The 18,282-nt window shown below is 44.2% G+C and overlaps 1 protein-coding gene across 3 annotated transcripts in view; it reads right to left on the bottom strand.

The window, feature by feature from the left end:
* The window catches only part of ATP10A (ATPase phospholipid transporting 10A (putative)), a 187,749-nt gene that overhangs the window by 44,485 nt on the left and 124,982 nt on the right, over positions 1-18,282 (bottom strand). For all 3 annotated transcript variants that reach the window (XM_026510297.4, XM_026510298.4, XM_057303652.1), the window contains exons 3-6: positions 14,453-14,538; positions 2,397-2,503; positions 1,853-1,984; positions 619-749 (exon numbers count right to left, since the gene is read on the bottom strand). In XM_026510297.4, the coding sequence (XP_026366082.3) occupies positions 619-749; positions 1,853-1,984; positions 2,397-2,503; positions 14,453-14,538 (456 nt within the window). The remainder of the gene's footprint in view (positions 1-618; positions 750-1,852; positions 1,985-2,396; positions 2,504-14,452; positions 14,539-18,282) is intronic.

The raw sequence follows: 18,282 nt of genomic DNA, 5'->3' as shown, positions 1-18,282 counted from the left end.
AAGGCATGTGAACTATAATGCTAACAGTAATAGTAATAAAAAAATAATAAAAACCAATACTGCAAAATGCAATGTGATATCCTGAGTTGAATCCTGGAACAGACAAAGCACATTAGCACAAAGACTAGTAGAATCCAAATAACATCTAGAATTTAGTTCATGGCAAAGTATCAAAGTTGGTTTCAACCATGTACCATAATAATGTAATATGTTCACACAGGGGACTCTGGGTAAGGGACATATGGGGACTCTCTGTACTATTTTTTGCAACTTGTCTGTAAATCTTAAAATTATCCCAAAATAAAATTTAGGGTTTTTTTTAAAGAAGCAATTGAATGGGAAAAAGAAAACAAAACAAAAACCCAAACACAATGATCCAAAAACCAACCCTGCAAGGCCTAAGAATCTTAGGAACAGCAAAGGAGAATGTTAACTTGAAAAGCACCCAAAAAAGACCCTATAGATAAATTAGGTGGAAAAGTAAGCAGCAGCACATTAGGCAGGTATATTTGTGGTCCACCCAGATGCAGAATTTATAGGACATTCTTAGCAGAGTATGATGACTAAGTTCTTACCAGAAAAGTAAAGCAATTATCGTACGGTACTTAGTACTGTTACCTGCAGAACTATTATCATTGTCAAAAACGAGTAAACTGCAGCTGTGACTGGGGATAAAGAGCTGCCGTCAGACTCAGGGACATCAAATAATGATTTCTTCTCTTGATACCGCCGTACCCACAGTCCGTGTCCTACAGCAATGTTCAAAAAGAAACATCATTCATCCAATAGGAAAATAAGACACTGATAGTGCAAATTAAAGCAAAACTGTAAGACCATGGACACAGGCACATTGGGTCTCATTAGCCTGCCTTGCCACGTAAGAAAGCAAAAGCACATGGCAGGTAGTGTTGGCACCCACGATCAGACTGCTGGAAGGCACTGGTTCTTGGACTCTTCCTCACATCAGGCATTTCCCATTGTTGGCACTGAAAAGCACACCGGTCATGAGGCAGAAATTGGGTATGTGCTGGCAGCTACTAATGGGAAATCCCCAAAAAAGAATTTCCCAGTGTGTGCCTCACAAAATACCAGTCTCGTCAGTAGGCCCTGGATACTGCCCATTATCGACCCTTGCTACAGATTCAAACTGCACATGTCATGGACTATCAGATGCCAATGGCAGTGCACATTATTTTATCAACTGTGTCCCACACCTGATGATAGAAGCCCTTTTCATGTCCCATACACCTATGTCTTTCACCAGTGAGCTCCAAGACCACGTCACACCCATCTGCTTCATGATGGTAGCTGGGCAGGGGATGTGGTGGAGATCATTTACCCAGAGGCTCAACACAGTTCCCTGCAAGGCATTCCCACAGCAGCATGCTAGGTCTGGAGGCCATCAAAGGCTGGAGAGCACCAGAGCCCATGTGCAATCTAACTGCTAATACCTTCTTAGGACCCAAATACTTTTTTTTTTTTTTTCCTTTTCTCATGGAGCTCTTATTAGAGCATTTGTGCTTCTCCTGCTATGTTATTCTCAGTTTATCACCAGATTACTAATACTTCTGCTGGAATCATTATTACTGGTGTGATTAAGCCATTCTTCCAACCAAGAAGTTGCAAATTAACATTGAAAGTTGAAAAATAACATTAGTTTGTCAAGCTCATTCATCTAGGCATCTCTAACATGGCCTGTGCTGATGCAAGCAGGCCTTGAGTCTAAGTGCATGAAAAATGCGTGTTTTAACTTCAGAGTGCTGGGTCAGAATGAGTCGTCAGCAGCCCACTGGGCTCACCTGGAGGCTGTCCAGCAGTGCCCTCTTATTCGTGACCCATGAAGGAGACTTACCTACCGCAGAAAACAGAGACATACAAACGAGGAGGAGGACACACCAGAGCACATCGCAGTTCATCTGCCTCTCAAGCTGGCTGCGCTTGTAACGGGGCCCGCTGTTGTTCAGCAGAGCCTTGGTTTCATGTCCTGTACGGGCGGGGAGCAGGAGAGGCGTGGTGAATCGATGCCCAATAGCGGAGCGCCGGTGCGCCCCAATGCATGGACTGAAGTACAGTGCTGCCATCCAATCATGCTTACAGGATAAGCTCAGTCAAAAATGCAGGGTATGAGATGAATCCCAAATACGCAACAACCATGGAGAAACAATGGAAAGAAATAAGCGAAAATGCTGAGAGGGAACGGTTTTGGTTGAGATTCTATTAGAAATTTTGCTTCTTTCTGTTTTCCGGGTTCTCTAAATTTTTATGATGGCTATGTGCTACTATGATAATCAGAAAAGAAAAGGAAAAAAAAGAACAAGGAGAAATGTTCAAGGACACACAGCACCAGTGGCAAGCCAGCAGTGTCACAGACGGCATGTGCCACGGCCAATGCCTACCTGCATAGATGACAATGCCAACAACAGCTTCCGTGTTTCTGATGGTACATCCTCGCAGCAGCAGGTTTTCTTTATACAGCCCGGCCTTTTTCCCATTGTCGTGTATGCTGTCGAGGAAAAGGTGGCATGCATCATGTGGGTGCTTATGTGTACCCCGTGTCTCAAGGAGCACTACCTTGGGGAAGGAAGGCCTGGACGCTGGGAAGGGGAACAGGGAACTTCAGGAGTAGGTGGCTTGTTTCTGTGGATCTCTACAATAGCTGAGAGGGCGCTGGTGCTCACTAGTAACTGGGCTTCTAGAAGTATCTCAACAGCCTGATGTTTGTTTATTTTGTCCATGGGCTTTTGAAGTAGTAAGATGGATAGGTCTGTGCCCCCAGTTCCCGACACAGGCTCCTAAAATCCCTGGTACGTAGGGGTGCTAGCAGGATCTTTTGTTCTAGTGCTTAGTCTTTGACCCCAGTTCCCAGCATGGGACTCCTAAAACTCTTGTAATTTCCCAAGTGATAAGAGCACCAGGAGCATCTCTGAACCCAGTTTTTCCTGACATTAGGATACTAAATCCTTTTTAATTTCCTGGGTGAGAGTATCTTTCGTTCTTATGAAGCCACTCTGGGTGGGCTCCTGGATGGGGTTTAGTCACCAGAAAAACGAAGCCATGACTATAAACATAGGGTTTTCAGCCTCATGTTTCATTCTCTAGAGAGTGCAGAGGGGCTGGAAATTAAGTGAAAAATTGATCGTGCCTATGTGATGAAGCCTCCATAAAATCCCAATAATATGGGGTTCAGAGAACTTCTGGGGTAGTGAACACACAGAGGTGCTGGAAGAGTGGTATGCTCAGAGAGGGCACAGAAGCTCTGCACCCCTTCCCACATTCCTTGCTCATGCATCTTTTCCATCTCATCCCCTACATCCTTATCATATTGTTTTATAATAAACTGGTAAACAGTAGGCAAATTCTTTCCTGAGTTCTGTGAGATGCTCTAGCAAATTAATTGAACCTGAAAAGGGGATTGTGGGAACCTCTGATTTACAGCAGATCAGTCAGGAGGCCAGGTGACAGCCTGAACTTGTAGTTGGCACTTGAAGTGAGGAAGTCTTGTGGGACTGAGCCTTAACCTTAGGAACTGACACTGTATCCAGGGAGTATCAGAATTGAGTTAAATTACAGGACACCCAGCTGGTGTCACAGAATTGCTTGATATGTAGGAAAAACCCACATGTACGAATTGGTGTGAGCATCACAGGCTTGTTTTCATCATAGGGACAGACCACAGCTAGAGAGGGCAGACCTGGGAACTGTGAGACTGAGGTAGAAGTTGGCCAGGGAAGTTGGCTACGTGGTCTCATGTCCATTTCCTGTTCATGACAGAGAACACTGCTCCTCATCAGTACCTTGTGTTGTCACAAATACACAAAGTTTTCTTTTTCTTTAAGTTTTTATTTAAATTCCTGTTAACATACAGCATAATAATAGTTTCAGGTGTACAATATAGTGATTCAGCACTTCCATACATCACCCGGTGCTCACCACAAGTGCACTCCTTAATCCTCATCACCAATTTAACTCATTCCCTTTCCAACCTCCCCTCTGGTAACCATCAGTCTGTTCCTATAGTTAAGAGTCTATTTCTTGGTTTGCCTGTCTCTTTCTTTTTTCCCCCATGCTAATTTTTTTGTTTCTTAAGTTCCATGCATGAGTCAAATCATATGGCATTTGTCTTCCTCTGACTGACTTATTTCACTTAGCATAATACACTCTAGCTCCATCCACAATTGTAGATACTGCTGCTATAAACATTGGGTCCATGTATCTCTTTGACTTAATACTTTGGTATTCTTTGAGTAAATGCCTAGTAGTACAATTGTTGGATCCTAGGGTAGTTCTATTTTTAACTTTTTGAGGAACTTCCATACTGTTCTCAAGAGTGGCTACAATAGTTTGCATTCCCACCAACAGTGTAAGAGGGTTCTCCTTTCCCCACATCCTCACCAACACCTGTTGTTTCTTGTGTTGTTAATTTTAGCCATTCTGACAGGTGTGAGGTGATATCTCATTGCAGTTTTAATTTGCATTTCCCTGATGATGAGTGATTTGAGCATATTTTCATGTGTTTGTCAGCCATCTGCATGTCTTCTTTGGAAAAATATCAAGTTGTGTCTTCTGGCCAATTTTTAACTGGATTATTGGTTTTTGGGGTGTTGATTTTGATAAGTTCTTCAGAGATTTTGGATATTAACCCTTTATCAGATATGTCATTCGCAAATATCTTCTCCCATTCCATAGGCTGTCTTTTAGTTTTGTTGATTGTTACCTTTGCTGTGCAGAAGCTTTTTATCTTGATGAAGTCCCAATAGTTCATTTTTGGTTTTGTTTCCCTTGCCTTGGGAGACATATCTAGTAAGAAGTTGCTACAGCTGATGCCAAAGAGGTTACTGCCTGTGTTCTCCTCTAGGATTTTAATGGTTTCCTGTCTGACATTTAGGTCTTTAATCCATTTTGAATTTATTTTTGTGTATGGTGTAAGAGAGTGGTCCAGTTTCATTCTTCTGCACGTTGCTGTCTAGTTTTCTTCACACAATTTGTTGAAGAAACTGTCTTTTTTCCATTGGATATTCTTTCTTGCTTTGTCAAAGATTAGTTGACCATAGAGTTGTGGGTCCAATTCTATGTTTTCTATTCTGTTCCACTGACCTATGTCTGTTTTTGTGCTAGTACCATACTATCTTGATCACCACAGCTTTGTAATATAACTTGAAGTGTTTAATTGTGATGCCTCCAGGTTTACTTCTGTTTTTCAAGATTGCTTTGGTTATTTGGGATCTTTTGTGTCCCATAAAATTTTAGGACTGTTTGTTCTAGCTCTGTTTAAAAACTGCTGTTGGTATTTTGATAGGGATTGCATTAAATGTGTAGATTGCTTTGGGTAATACAGACATTTTACAATGTTTGTTCTTCCAATCCATGAAAATGGAATGCTCTTCCATTTCTTTGTGTCCTCTTCAATTTCTTTCATCAGTGTTTTGTAGTTTTCAGAGTATAGGTCTTTCATCTCTTTGGTTAAGTTTATTCCTAGTTACCTTATTCTTTTTGGTGCAATTGTAAATGGGATTGATTTCTTAATTTCTATTTCTGCTTCTTCATTATTGGTGTATAGAAATGCAACAGATTTAGAAAAGGGAATGGTATTGGTTTCAACAACATTTTCTATGTTCTTCTTATAAAAAGTCATTAAGTTATGAGAAATATTAATATATTAAATTTGAAATGTAAATTCTATTTTATGAATTGGGTTTCCTCGCTATTTTGAGTTGGAGGGATAGTCCAAGTTTAAGCTACTGGTTTTCAAACTTGTCCTCTTGATCCACTGAAGATGTTCTCGTCATCCATACTGGCCAGAATCACCCTATGCTAGGATCACACTGGAACAGATCTGGTCCTGGAGCCTGATGAACACACAAGGGGGAGGACTTGGAGGCTTCCAGAACTAGAGCAGGGCCCCAGCCTAAGCTACACCAGGCAGTGCCACCAAAGTGAACTTCAGAAAAGCCACCTTCTCGCATCATCAGTAGACAGCCTCCCCACCCCTCCCACACACACATAGCCCAAACTCCTCTGTGGTTCTTAAACCTCACCAAGAACACCTGCAGGTGTTTTCCCTCCCACCCCTAACACTGTGTCACTGACATGGAGAGTAGAATTGGTCTGGGGAGTATAGGGTCAGAGGAAGCACACAGGTTTCTGGGGAAACAATACTTCCTACCACATCTGGACCCTGTCATGAGGAGCAGGACAAACATTCAATCTCAGACACAACCCACGTTCTTCACAACCAGGGAAATGAATATATTTGCTGGTAAAGAAGAGAGGCTAAATCATAAAGACAAAGCCAAAATTCATGCTAGGGGTATGTATTTTCCACAAGCCTGTTATTTAACTGCTACGACATCAATTCTTCTGCAGTAGGCATGCAAAGGAACACAGGGGGTATTCAAACAACACTGTGTCAATGCCCCCCCCCCCTTTGGCAATTCCAGGACAGGTTTTTCTTTAAGAAAGATTGAAGACTGGAAACCTCATTGTTGGCTAATGCATCAAGATACCAGCGTGCATAAGATGGTACACACAAAACACCATTCCCACGTCTGGAATGAGAGGATGTCTGTGGCCACAGTTCTCTTGGCTGAACATGGAAACTATTTCCGAGGGACAATAGTAAAAAACAAACTTTCAGTCAAACTTTGTCATTCTTATTCAGAATAAAAGAGGAAGTCAATAGAAACAAAAATATTTTATACTGATCTTTCTTTGACATAACATACATTCTTCAGCGATACTGTGCTTTCTAATCAGACCATGCCAGACTAGAGCTGGTTACTAGCAGGTGCACAGGCCTATGAAGACTGCTGTCATAAGGACAGGCAGTGCATGGACATGAATGGCCTTTTCTGAGTGAATGGTCCCAGAGTTGTAAGCTGGAACAAGGCAGGTCAAGCTCCAGCAGGACAGCTGAAGAACTAGGGAAAAGCTGAAGCCCTGCCTTGGACTTCTGAGAGGAAAAGTACTCTCTGGGGGCAGAACAGGCCCAGGGCCAAGCAGATATGAGGCCTGATTCCAGGAAGACACACCCCATCAAGTTGTTCTCAACACCTACCTCTCTGTTATGGGTTGAGGTGTGCTCTCTGCCCTGGAATTCATTTGCTGAAGTCCTAACCCCCAGTACCTGAGAATGTGATCATATTCGGACACAGAGTCTTTAAAAAGGTAATTAAGTCAAAATGAGGTCATACGGGTGGGCTCTAACCCCATGACTGGTGTCCTTATAAAGAGAAATTTGGACACAGAGATAGACAAGTGTAGAGGTTAAGACCATGTGAAGACAAAGGAAGAAGATGGCCATCTGCATGCTGAGGAGAAAGACCTCAGGAGAAAGCAGTCCTGCTGACACTTTGACCTCAGACTTCCAGCCTCCAGAAATGTGGGATAATAAATTTCTGTTGTTTAAGCTGCCTGATCTATGGCGAGCCTGAGCAAACTGACACATCCTTTAACATTTCATCTGAGCCTCTGAGAAGAGCTCCTCTAGTTCAAGTCTCCTGGCCTCCTGACCCATCAAACCAATCTCTTCTAAATCAAAACTACTCCAAAGTACAAGAGTGATGACAGAGCTGTTGGGTGAGAATGCCCTGTGCACTGGGAAGGGCCATGTGCAGGCTCCTAAGGAGATGGCAGAGTTCAGCTAATAAACATTCTGCCTGGCTGCTCTTGCTTAGGAGATGTCATGTCTCCCTATCAGCACTTGCTTTTGGTAATGGGTTTTGCACATCAAGGCTCATTCCTCCGAGCATATGAAGGTGCTGACAGGGACCAGCAACAGGGTAGCAATCCATCTGTTCAAACACAGAGGTGCAAGGTGTACTTGCTGCTGCCCAATTGTCCCCAGAGCCACGGGCAGTAAGGTGAGAGTTTGGGGACCTTGGGCAGCAGCCAGCAGCTCTTTCTCTTCCCAGGTCACATCACCTCCAGCACCTGGTCCCTCCTCTCTGCTCCACCCCAGATAGTGGTCCACCCTCACCCTGGTCACCCTGACCAGCATCCTTGGGTGCCCTTCTTGACCCCTCCTCCGTCATTTTTATACCCACTCAAATGTCAGTCCTTAATTTTACCCTCTTCCCTGGTTATTTCTTGAATCCACCTCCCTCTCCCTCCCTCTGTGCATCACCGCCCTAATTCAGGCTTCCAAGATTTCTCTGCTTACAGCCTGCAACACACCCCTTGCTGGCCTGGATGCCACCAGCCTTGGTTGCTCCTATCCATTTCTCACACAGTCACCAGAGCTTTCAGTGTGCACATCTCCTGGGTGCATCCTGTGTGAGCTGTTTACTTCTTCAGGCTTGACACACAGCCCAGCCGATTCTGCAGCACCTTTGTGGGCCCTTCCCATGCCAGCTTTGGGCTCCAGCCACCTCACAGTGCATGTCCTGCCCATGCTTCCTCTCATCCCAGTGCAGATGGTTAGCCTGGAGGAGCGTGGCCTGCTAGCCTGGGCTTATAGCCTTCAGGAAGGTTCTCTGGGTTAAGTGCCCCAGGCCATGCAGCCAGGAAACTCTGCAGTGTTCTCTGATGCCTCTTTGTTTGTGTCCACTTCTAAATATGAGCTCTTCAAATATTCTGCTCAGCACCGCTGATGTCTATCAGTGACTGGCAAATTCTGAAGGCTTTAGGTTGGGTCCATCCAATGGTTATGTCAGAAGGACAGGGGAGTGAACACAGGCAAGAGACGACGAGGAGCTTATTCCCTGGCTCCTTCTGGGGAGTGAGCATTGGGTTGGGTGTGTCCCTAGACCAGGGCTATGAGCCCCCCTCAGGTGACCCCCTTGACACACCTGCCCTGGGACCACCGGACCTCACAGTGGCGACAGCACAGCTGCTACTAACTCTTGTGGTCCCACCCACTCCTGCCTCAAATGACCTTAGTGAAAAGACCCCCCTCTACGTATGTGAATCTGAGTGCCAGATCTGTTGCCCCAGGGAACTCTGGGTTTCAGAGGCAGGGAGAAAGAAGTAATAGAGAATTCCTTCCACAGCCAGACTCTGGGCAGAATTTTAAGATAATAGTTGCTCAGGTTTTTGTTATCTAATGTAAATGCAGAAATAACCCAATTGTTTCGTGCCAATGATGGATTTTCCTGAGATGTAAATATGTCAGTTAAAGGTGTCAAGGTAAAATAAATATTTTCCAGTTTTAATGAGTCCAGTTGGTGCAATTATAGTTCATTTCAATGTCTGCTGTTGGTAGTAAGTACATCTTGGACATAAGCCCACACGTAGCTCTGTCCAGACAGTGGGCTGGAGGGTGAGGGGCCATGAGGGCTCTCTTGTAACAGGTCCTGATGCTATTTCTTACAGGGTGACAGTGGTGGTGGACGGTATCACCTGCAGGGCAGGGAGGCTATCCTAACAAGCATGCCTAGGTTTGCAACGGTAGGTTCCCAGCCCTATGTGGCCATATAAGGCTCTGCAACATGCAGGGAGGGAGCTCAGGACTTACTCTGTGGAAGACTCTGGGATCAGAAATGGAACCTGGCTTTACAATTTGAAATGGAGTTTTACACCAGACCAAACCAACCAACCTCTCTGCTTTATTCCTAAAGGCAAATGAAAATGTTTGATTGACTAGTGGCTTCAAAGGTCACCCACCATATGCCATGAAGTTGGCTGAGTACAGCTGAGCAGGGTGCCCTGAGCTGCTAGGGCACTCAGCCACTGAGCTGGTCTCCATTCACAGGGCGTCTCTGGGTGGCAATTCCTTGGGGCAGGGAGAGGGTGCCCGCAGGGGTGGAGAACAGGATTTCGTTAGTGCTTAACTGTGGGATCGTGTTAAACAACAGTGAGCATTAAGGTGCACTTGAATAATGAAGCTCCTAACACTTTTTTAAAAAAATGTTAACAGCTTGAGATACATTTCGCTTATAAAATTTACCCATTTAAAGTGTATGGTTGAGCCTTTTGTTTCCGTTTTTTGTATATTCACAGAGTTGCACAGCTATCACTACCAGCTAATCTCAGAACATATACATCACCCCAAAAAGAAACCCCATGCCCATTGGCAGTCACTCCCCATTCCCCTTCCACTCCCAAACCCTGACAATCACTAATGTACTTTCTATCTCTAAAGACGTTCCATTGAAGACATTTCATCCCAGGGGTATCACATACCATGCCAACACCACTCTCTTGCATGACGTGTTCTAATTCACCTCATCCTTCCTTCACAGAGGTTAAAGGATTATTTGTAGTGTTGCTTTGCACATAGTGAATTTCTTTCTTTCTTAATTTCTAAATACATGATCTTACTTTTTGTTGGAATATTTTAAGCCTATCCTAGAATTTCTGTATTTCCTTACCTGTATACTAATAAAAACAGTAAAAAAAAAAAAAAAAATTCACCTCATGCTTCACCCTTCACCCTTCATCTTTTCCTCCATTCTCATGTCAGCCACTGTTATTTCCAGCATTAGGAGGAAGCCACATTCAGAAATGCAGAATAACTTGCCCAGTGAGTGGACAAAGCCAGAATTCAGACTTGGGTCTTCTTGGTATAAACCCAAGCTTAGGTCAAAGTGCAAATGGCTAAAGTTCTGAGTTCAGATTGGCTGGCCCAAATATGAGTGAAACTGGTATTGTTGGTATAAATGGTGGCTGGGCTTGGCCTGGGCTCCCTGGACTGGAGTGAGGTTACAGGGCAGCAGCTGAGTCAAGGCTGAAGGGAGGCCATCTTCAGCAGATAACGAAATCCAGCAAACCAGCAAACCAGCAAACCAGGGAACTGACTGCTGATCTGCTCCCTGGGCCTAAACTGCAGATCTACCACCCAAGTTAGCCCCACCCCTGAGCATAAAGGCCAGTATGGGAACTGGGGCCTCCCTTCTCTCAGGGGAGGAACAGGCCCCTCCCCCGATACTCCACTTATCTGCCCTCCTCTCCCCTCACTCTTCTTGAAGCACTTCAGCTTGGCTGGGGGGCAGGGCTGCTCATGCTTGTTGCACCACAGAGGCACCAGAGGGAGAAACTTTAACACACAGTCCCCTGCGCCCCACCTCCAGAGACCCTGCCTGAGTTGGCCTGCTGGGAGAGAGGCCCATCGGCACCCTGGCCTTCCAGTGGCCAATCCAAAATACCTGGCTTGGTGGAAATGGTAAATCACAACTAAATAACAGTCTAGGCATGCACTGGCCTGAACTGGCAGCATCTAGACCAGCAGGACTTGGGACCAGGCTCAGAGATGAGCCTCAGTGCAGGACAATTCGTTGGAAAAAGTAAGGAAAAAGCATGGCAAAACTAGAGAGCAAAGTAGGGAAAGATTCATGCAGCGGGGTGTTGCCCTTCCTGCCTTTCGTTCTCCGGAGACAGGCCAGTGAGGTCACTTACGATAGGAACGTTTGCTGGAGGCATCTGTTGGAGAAGCTGAGTAAGCCCGGCTGGCTGTGGGGCAAAATGACATCCACTCAAGCAGTCATCTTCCAAAGAAAGAAGTGGCTGCGGATGCCGAGTCAGCTGAGAGCTGGGCGTGGAGGGGGGGCGGGCACTGGGGGTGAGCAAGGAACCAGAGGATGCTGCCCCTCATTGATCACCAACTCCCCCACCTGAAAGTCAGCATTGCCCACATGGAGAGCTCCACCAGCCTGGCTTTTTGTTATCTTCTCTTTTCCTAATAAGAGTCCTTCCCCTTTCTTTGAGGCTTTCAACTCTGGTATGTTCTTCCTTTTTAAGCCACATTTCTAGAAAGAACAGTGGAAAAATATAATTCCTTTTCTATCTCCTACAATCTGGACTCTGCCCCTCTGGGTCTACACTTCGATGGTGTGGCTTTCCCATTCCTTGGGCTGCCCCTGGAGTGTGGCATGCAGATCTCCTGAATGTCCCTGCTCTGCCTCCGTGGAAGCACATTGCCCTTGGAACCACACCCCTATCACACCCAAGGATGCTTGCTCCTGACTGTAGGGTTGTTCTGTCTTTATTCCTTTCCTTTCTTCCCCAGCCCTCTGTCCCATGTTCCCAGGCCTCTTCCCTGACTTCATATATGACCTCTGGGCAGAGGGTCCTCACATCTGTATCTTTAGCTCCTATTCCCCTGAAGTGCTGGCCCACATTCACTCTACCTGAGGCACTTGCCAGCTCCTCAAATTCAGGAAATCTCAAAACCCCATTCCTTCCTTCTATGGCTTCTCCTAATACACACACTGAAGACAAATCACCCTCCCTTTCCAAATGGACCTCTGCCCCTGGACACATTTGTGCTCTCACTTATATCTTTCTCTTAATCCTTTTATCTCCCTGCTTTACATATTATCTATAATAGTAATAATATTAACAAGAGCAGCAATGACCATAATAGTGGCAAATATTTATTAAGCACCCTTCTGAAAGCTTTCTGGTATTAAATTGATTAAATTTTGCCCCAAGGACTTGAGAGGGCTCCTGTGATCCTCCCCATTATACAGATAAATAAAGTTAAGTAGATTGCCCAAGGTTATCTAGCTAGAAAGTGAGGGTTCCAGAGCTTGCCAGCCTCAGCACTAAGCTGGACTTGTTTAATATCCCTATGACAAAGGTAGTTCCTGGAGAGCAGGACCGAGAGCTGCTGAGGGCTGAATCCCTTTCAGTATTAATCCAACTCAAGAGCAGGAACAAAAGTGTGAGAATAGTCATCAGAGCACAGGAGCACTGCATCTTTCAGGGGCTTTGGAGGAACCCGCACAGAAGAGAAGACAGACCATAAGAGAGGAGCACAGTCTTTGGTGAAGGATGTCTATCCTTTTTCTTTGGTAGATTTGGCCCCCCAAAATTACCCTATGAGCAAGAATGTGCATAGAATATTCTCCCTAGAGGATGCCTTCACCACCCTTCAAGATGGTTATTTCAGGGTCTTTGGAAACCCAGCATCTGCTCCATTTAGCTGATGTGGCCCTGGAGATTCACGGTGGTGCTGAGAATGGTGCCATGTGTGAAGTCCGGGGGACAATGGGTCAGAGGGCCTACAGAAGATGGGCCAGGGGGCCATGGGAGGGTGGAAAGTCCACAGCATACAAGTTACATATGAGTAGTTGAGTATTCTCCCTCTAAATTTTACATACTACATTTTAACATTTTTCTTAACAAGTTTTATCCTCTTTTAATTGATTCCTGTAAGGGGTGACCCAACATTTTCCAAGCTCTGATCTTCAGGCATGGATCAGCAATTTCAGTGGTTGACTGGGTCCTCTCTTGGCAGCACACACATTTCACCATTTACTATTAACACTTTTCATTCATTGATCACCCCGCAGCATGACAGGAAGTCTGTGTGTGGGGCACACACAACAATGCTGGATGTGCCAGTGAACCCGAAGATTCACACATACACTGAGCGGTCTTGGAAATGGAGCCCACTTCCAGAAGCAGAGCACCCTGTCTCACCCCCACATGTCTGCGGGGGCCACTCTGTGCCTGGACCACGAGGCAGTTAGACAAGTCAGCTCGCACCTCAAGCAGGAAACCTGGCAGAGAGAAGGCCCCAAATTCTCCACACAGGAGAACTAAGCCTGGGAGAGCAGACTAAGGCCCCAGGAGGTCAAGCAGCGGGTCAGGGTAGGTCAAACCTAAAGTCCTTCATGTTCTTGCACACACATCTCATTGATTCTCTGTGAGGCTGCCCCCAACAGCTCTGGCACCCAACTCAGCAACTCCATGCTGACACTCCCTCTTCTTTCCCATTTTCTTTTTCCCCAAGCCAGCTGACTACACACACACACACACACACACACACACACACACACACACAATTATTATTACTGAAATTTCCAAATGAACATGCAAGTAGAGAGACCAGCATATATTCCTCACGTACCCACAGTCCAGCTTTAGCAAGTACCAACACACACCAGTCCTGTGTCATTTATCCACCTGTTTCATCTTTCCGTTTTGGAGCAAGGGATTGAACTATTTGACACGTTATGTATACTGTACTTATTTTTTTGTTTATTGTCTCTCTTTTTCCCTGACTAGAATGAAATAAACATGATGGCAGTGATTCTTTTTTACTGTTCAGTTCACTGCATTACTCTCAGAGCCCTCAACAGGGCCTACCATGCAGCAGAGGCTCAAGAAATACTCGGCGACTGAGGACCCAAGTGAATGAATGAATGAGCTTCCACCCAGGCTCCTCCTGGGTGGCCCCCATGCTTCCATTTAATGGGGCCATGTGTAGTAAACCATGCGTCCCTTTTTCCCCTCACCCTACCAGGGACAGCTAGAGGAAGGAAAAGCAGTAATTACTCATCACAGACAGTGTGGGCAAGTTTCTACTGCTGACAGGATCTTATAAACCAATCCCATAAGCAACCAAGAAGGCTCAGATATGGGCAACATTCCTAAAAGGCTACACATGTGGCAAAGAATATTAAATGCATATTTTTGAACTATGTGTGTGTATATATATACACACACACATACATACATATGCATGTATTTCAAACAGAAGAGCAAGCTCAGACATATGTACAATACTCACATGCAACCACGAAACCTAGTCAGGTCGTTGTTTGGCTTCTCACACTCGATTATGCTGGTGAACGTCAAAGGATTGAATTCAGAGACCTAAAACAACAGCATGCATACGTTAGAGAAATCTGGGCTCAGACCGTTCCATTCTAAAAGGCACTTGCTCTTCTGTCTCACATCCATGTGGAGCAGGGCAGTTTCCTGGAAGGAGTCTGCCCAGAAACCTCTACAGAGCGCCAATGTGAACACACACTTAGCTCATGCGTTCTCATTTTTATACTGAGTGATAATTGATCATTGCAGAATGAATAGCAATTAGTAGAACAGTACTGGTGAGTAAGTGAGCTGGAAAGGATTATAGCTCTAATGAAAATAAGAGAATATGAGATAACAGTAAAGGAAGCCACTAATGATTGAAAGGGATGAATGAATTTTTTGAAACAGACCAGCACCTTCCAATTTCCTATACAGATTAGAGAAGCAAATTCCATCTGGAAAATAGGAACTTAAATAAAATGACATTTCCTCAATGTGCACTGAAATTTTTGCACAGATATTTAATGAAATGCATTTAAATAACCAATGTGTAAGCCAACAATTTCTTTATTATTCTACTTGATGAAAAATGGCAGCTCACTACAAAGTCTCTCATTAAGAATCTTGCCACTGAGAGATGTAACACTGCCATCAACCATATGACCAGATCAGGAGTCCAGAGAGGGAAGGGAGAGGGAAGGAGGAGGGGAGGAAGAAATACGGGAGAGGAATGCAGGGAATAGGACTTTGGAATAGGAATAGGAATAGGAATAGGAATAGGAATAGGAATAGGAATAGGAATAGGAGGGGAGGAAGAAATACGGGAGAGGAATGCAGGGAATAACCATCATCAATGGATTAAAAAAAAAAAAGTCAGCTCTCACTGCTCAGGCTTATCATTCTTTTTTCCCTACCAAGTGTCACAACATGGTGAAAAGCTGAACTGTCTTTGCTCGCACAAGTAAATCATCACACAAAATGTGCAAGTGGTTAAAAATCATAGCAATGGCATGCACATGGTTACCACCACCCCAGGTGATTATTACTCTACCACCACAACGCAGTTTCCAGCACAGAATGCAGCCATAGAGGTAGTTACTCAAACATCAGTTCTTACTGTTTTCCAGTGCATCGTGTACATTAAAAAGAGAACTCACTGGATAATAGTAGCTCAATTCAATAGCTGAAATTAAAATGCCATTTTAAAAGGCTCTTCTTGAAGTTTAATTAGCCATCAGCCCTGCTCCCCTTGGACTGGAATGGCCTCTGGCTCTATTTCTAGAGTGAGGCTATGTTTCAAGCTGCCTTGTGTTCATTTAAAGCCAAGTGAAGTCTTGAAGCCAGTTCGTTGCCTTTTCCAAGGCAGACATGTGCAGATGCAGCATCAGGATAGCCATGAAGGGACTGAGTTCCACAGCACACCAGGATTATTCTTGGCAGACAAGGAGGGTGCACTTAAAATACTCTGTCTGTTTGTTATTCTTTCTCTCTAAGAAAAAATGTAATGTGAATGGCTCAGAAATGGTAGGACATTCCGTCTCTGGACTCCAGTGCTGCATTCGTAACGTTCTATCAATAACCATGTGCCTTAGGGAATGCGCATGTCCAGGGCACAGGTTGCCTGGTTTCATATGCTTCATCTGGAGTTGGGGAGAATCCTGAGGGGTCTTCAGAGACTGTTAGAATTGAATTGTGCAACCACCACCACCCCCGTCCCATACCCCAGAATTCACATGTTGACGTTCTAACCCCTAGAACCTCATAATGTGACCGTATCTGAGACAGGATCTTTAAAGAGATGATTAAGTTAAAATGATTAGGGTGAGTCAAAATACAATTTGACTGCTGTCCTTATAAGAGGAGATGTGGATGCAGACACACACCAAAGGACAATCATAAAAAGAAGAAGAGATGACCGTCTACAAGCCAACGAGGGGTTTCTCAGAAGAAGCCAACCCTGTGGACACACTGGTCTGAACTTCCAGCTTCCAGAACTGTGAGAAAGTGCATTTCTGTTAAAGCCACTTAGACTGTGGTGTTTTGTTACGGCAGCCCTTTAGCAAACTAATACAGAGACCATCTTTGAGTTTCTCGTTTAGAAAAGGTTTCACATGCAGAGCACACCTTTTGGATGGAAAAATTCTACTTACATTGATTGTTTCTAACTAAACTGACGATATAACAATGCCCCGTTTAAGAGATATATTTATTTATCTACCCATTTGCTTCATTCCAAACTGGTCTCAAGGTCATGCTCTAGTCACCATCATCAGTCAGACTTTTACCAACCCTGCCTCCTGGAGCATGGACAGAGTTAAAGGACCCCAACCCACCCTTCCATTCTGAGCTTGCTAACTCCATCAAAAAAAAAAAAAAAAAAGCACTTCCTCTTGGGGAAGATGAACAAAATTCTGGAGGCAGATGGTAATAATGGTTACACAACAATGTAAATAAAATTAATGCCACAGCACTGTACACTTAAAAATGGTTAAAATGGTAAATTGTGTGCTATATATATTTTACCGTGACAAAAAGAAAGTTTTTTAAAAAGCATATGTAAACATTCATTGAGAATTGATTGTGAAGAAACGAGTTACTCATCAAGTAGAACATAGTCCAGAAAACCAGGGATTTCAATGCAAATACAGAAAGCACCATGCACGTGTAAGGAATTCTTGAGGCACCACTACTGCATCACTGTCACCAATTACGATTTTGTGATAGCTTTTAAATGTCAGGCCTTGTGCTGAGTGCTATTCACCACCATTCACTGCAGGGTTGGTTTTCATGCTACCTTTAATTTAGGGTGATTAAGGACCACGCCTAAGGTCATGCCCAAGGTCCAGAGGCCTTTAAGTAACTAACTGATGGCAGTTCATTGGCCTCTCAGACATCCAGCTCAGCCGCTGACACTGAGACTATCCCACTTTAACAGAAGATGACACTATGTTTAATAGGCCAGAAAATGTATAATTCTACAGAAAATTTCAAAGATATTTAAACATGTCTCTAAGTTTTAATGTTTTTAAAAACGTGCTTCCAATTAAATATATCCTGGTCTGATTGCAGATATCCACCCCTTCCCATCTTCAGCAATGCCTGTGGATGTGGATGGAGTTAGCAGAGTTCACCCAAAAATGGAGTAAAAAAAAAAAAAAAATGAGGAGACTTGGGATTTAGTCCTAGTCAGTTCAGTTTAATAAATGTGAGACTGTTAGCAAGTCAAGAGAGAGCTTTTATTTATTTATTTATTTTTTATTTTTTAATAATGATTTTTTATTATATTATGTTAGTCACCATACAGTACATCCCCGGTTTTCGATGCAAGGCTCGATGATTCATTAGTTGTGTATAACACCCAGTGCACCATGCAATATGTGCCCTCCTTACTACCCATCACCGGTCTATCCCATTCCCCCACCCCCCTCCCCTCTGTAGCCCTCAGTTTGTTTCTCATAGTCCATAGTCTCTCATGTTTCATTCCCCCTTCTGACCACCCCCCCTTTCTTTATCCCTTTCTTCCCCTACTGATCATTCTAGTTCCTATGTTCCATAGATGAGAGAAATCATATGATAGTTGTCTTTCTCTGCTTGACTTATTTCACTAAGCATTATCTCCTCCAGTGCCGTCCATGTTGTAGCAAATGTTGAGAACTCATTCTTTCTGATTGCTGAGTAATATTCCATTGTATATATGGACCACAACTTCTTAATCCAGTCATCTGTTGCAGGGCATCTCGGCTCCTTCCACGATTTAGCTATTGTGGACATTGCTGCTATGAACATTGGGGTGCATATGGCCCT

The sequence above is a fragment of the Ursus arctos genome, unplaced genomic scaffold (genome assembly GCF_023065955.2).
Source record: "Ursus arctos isolate Adak ecotype North America unplaced genomic scaffold, UrsArc2.0 scaffold_28, whole genome shotgun sequence".
In the NCBI taxonomy this organism is placed as follows: domain Eukaryota; kingdom Metazoa; phylum Chordata; class Mammalia; order Carnivora; family Ursidae; genus Ursus; species Ursus arctos.
The sequence above is the reverse complement of the archived record's forward strand: the minus strand, read 5'-3'. Positions and strand labels throughout refer to the sequence as shown.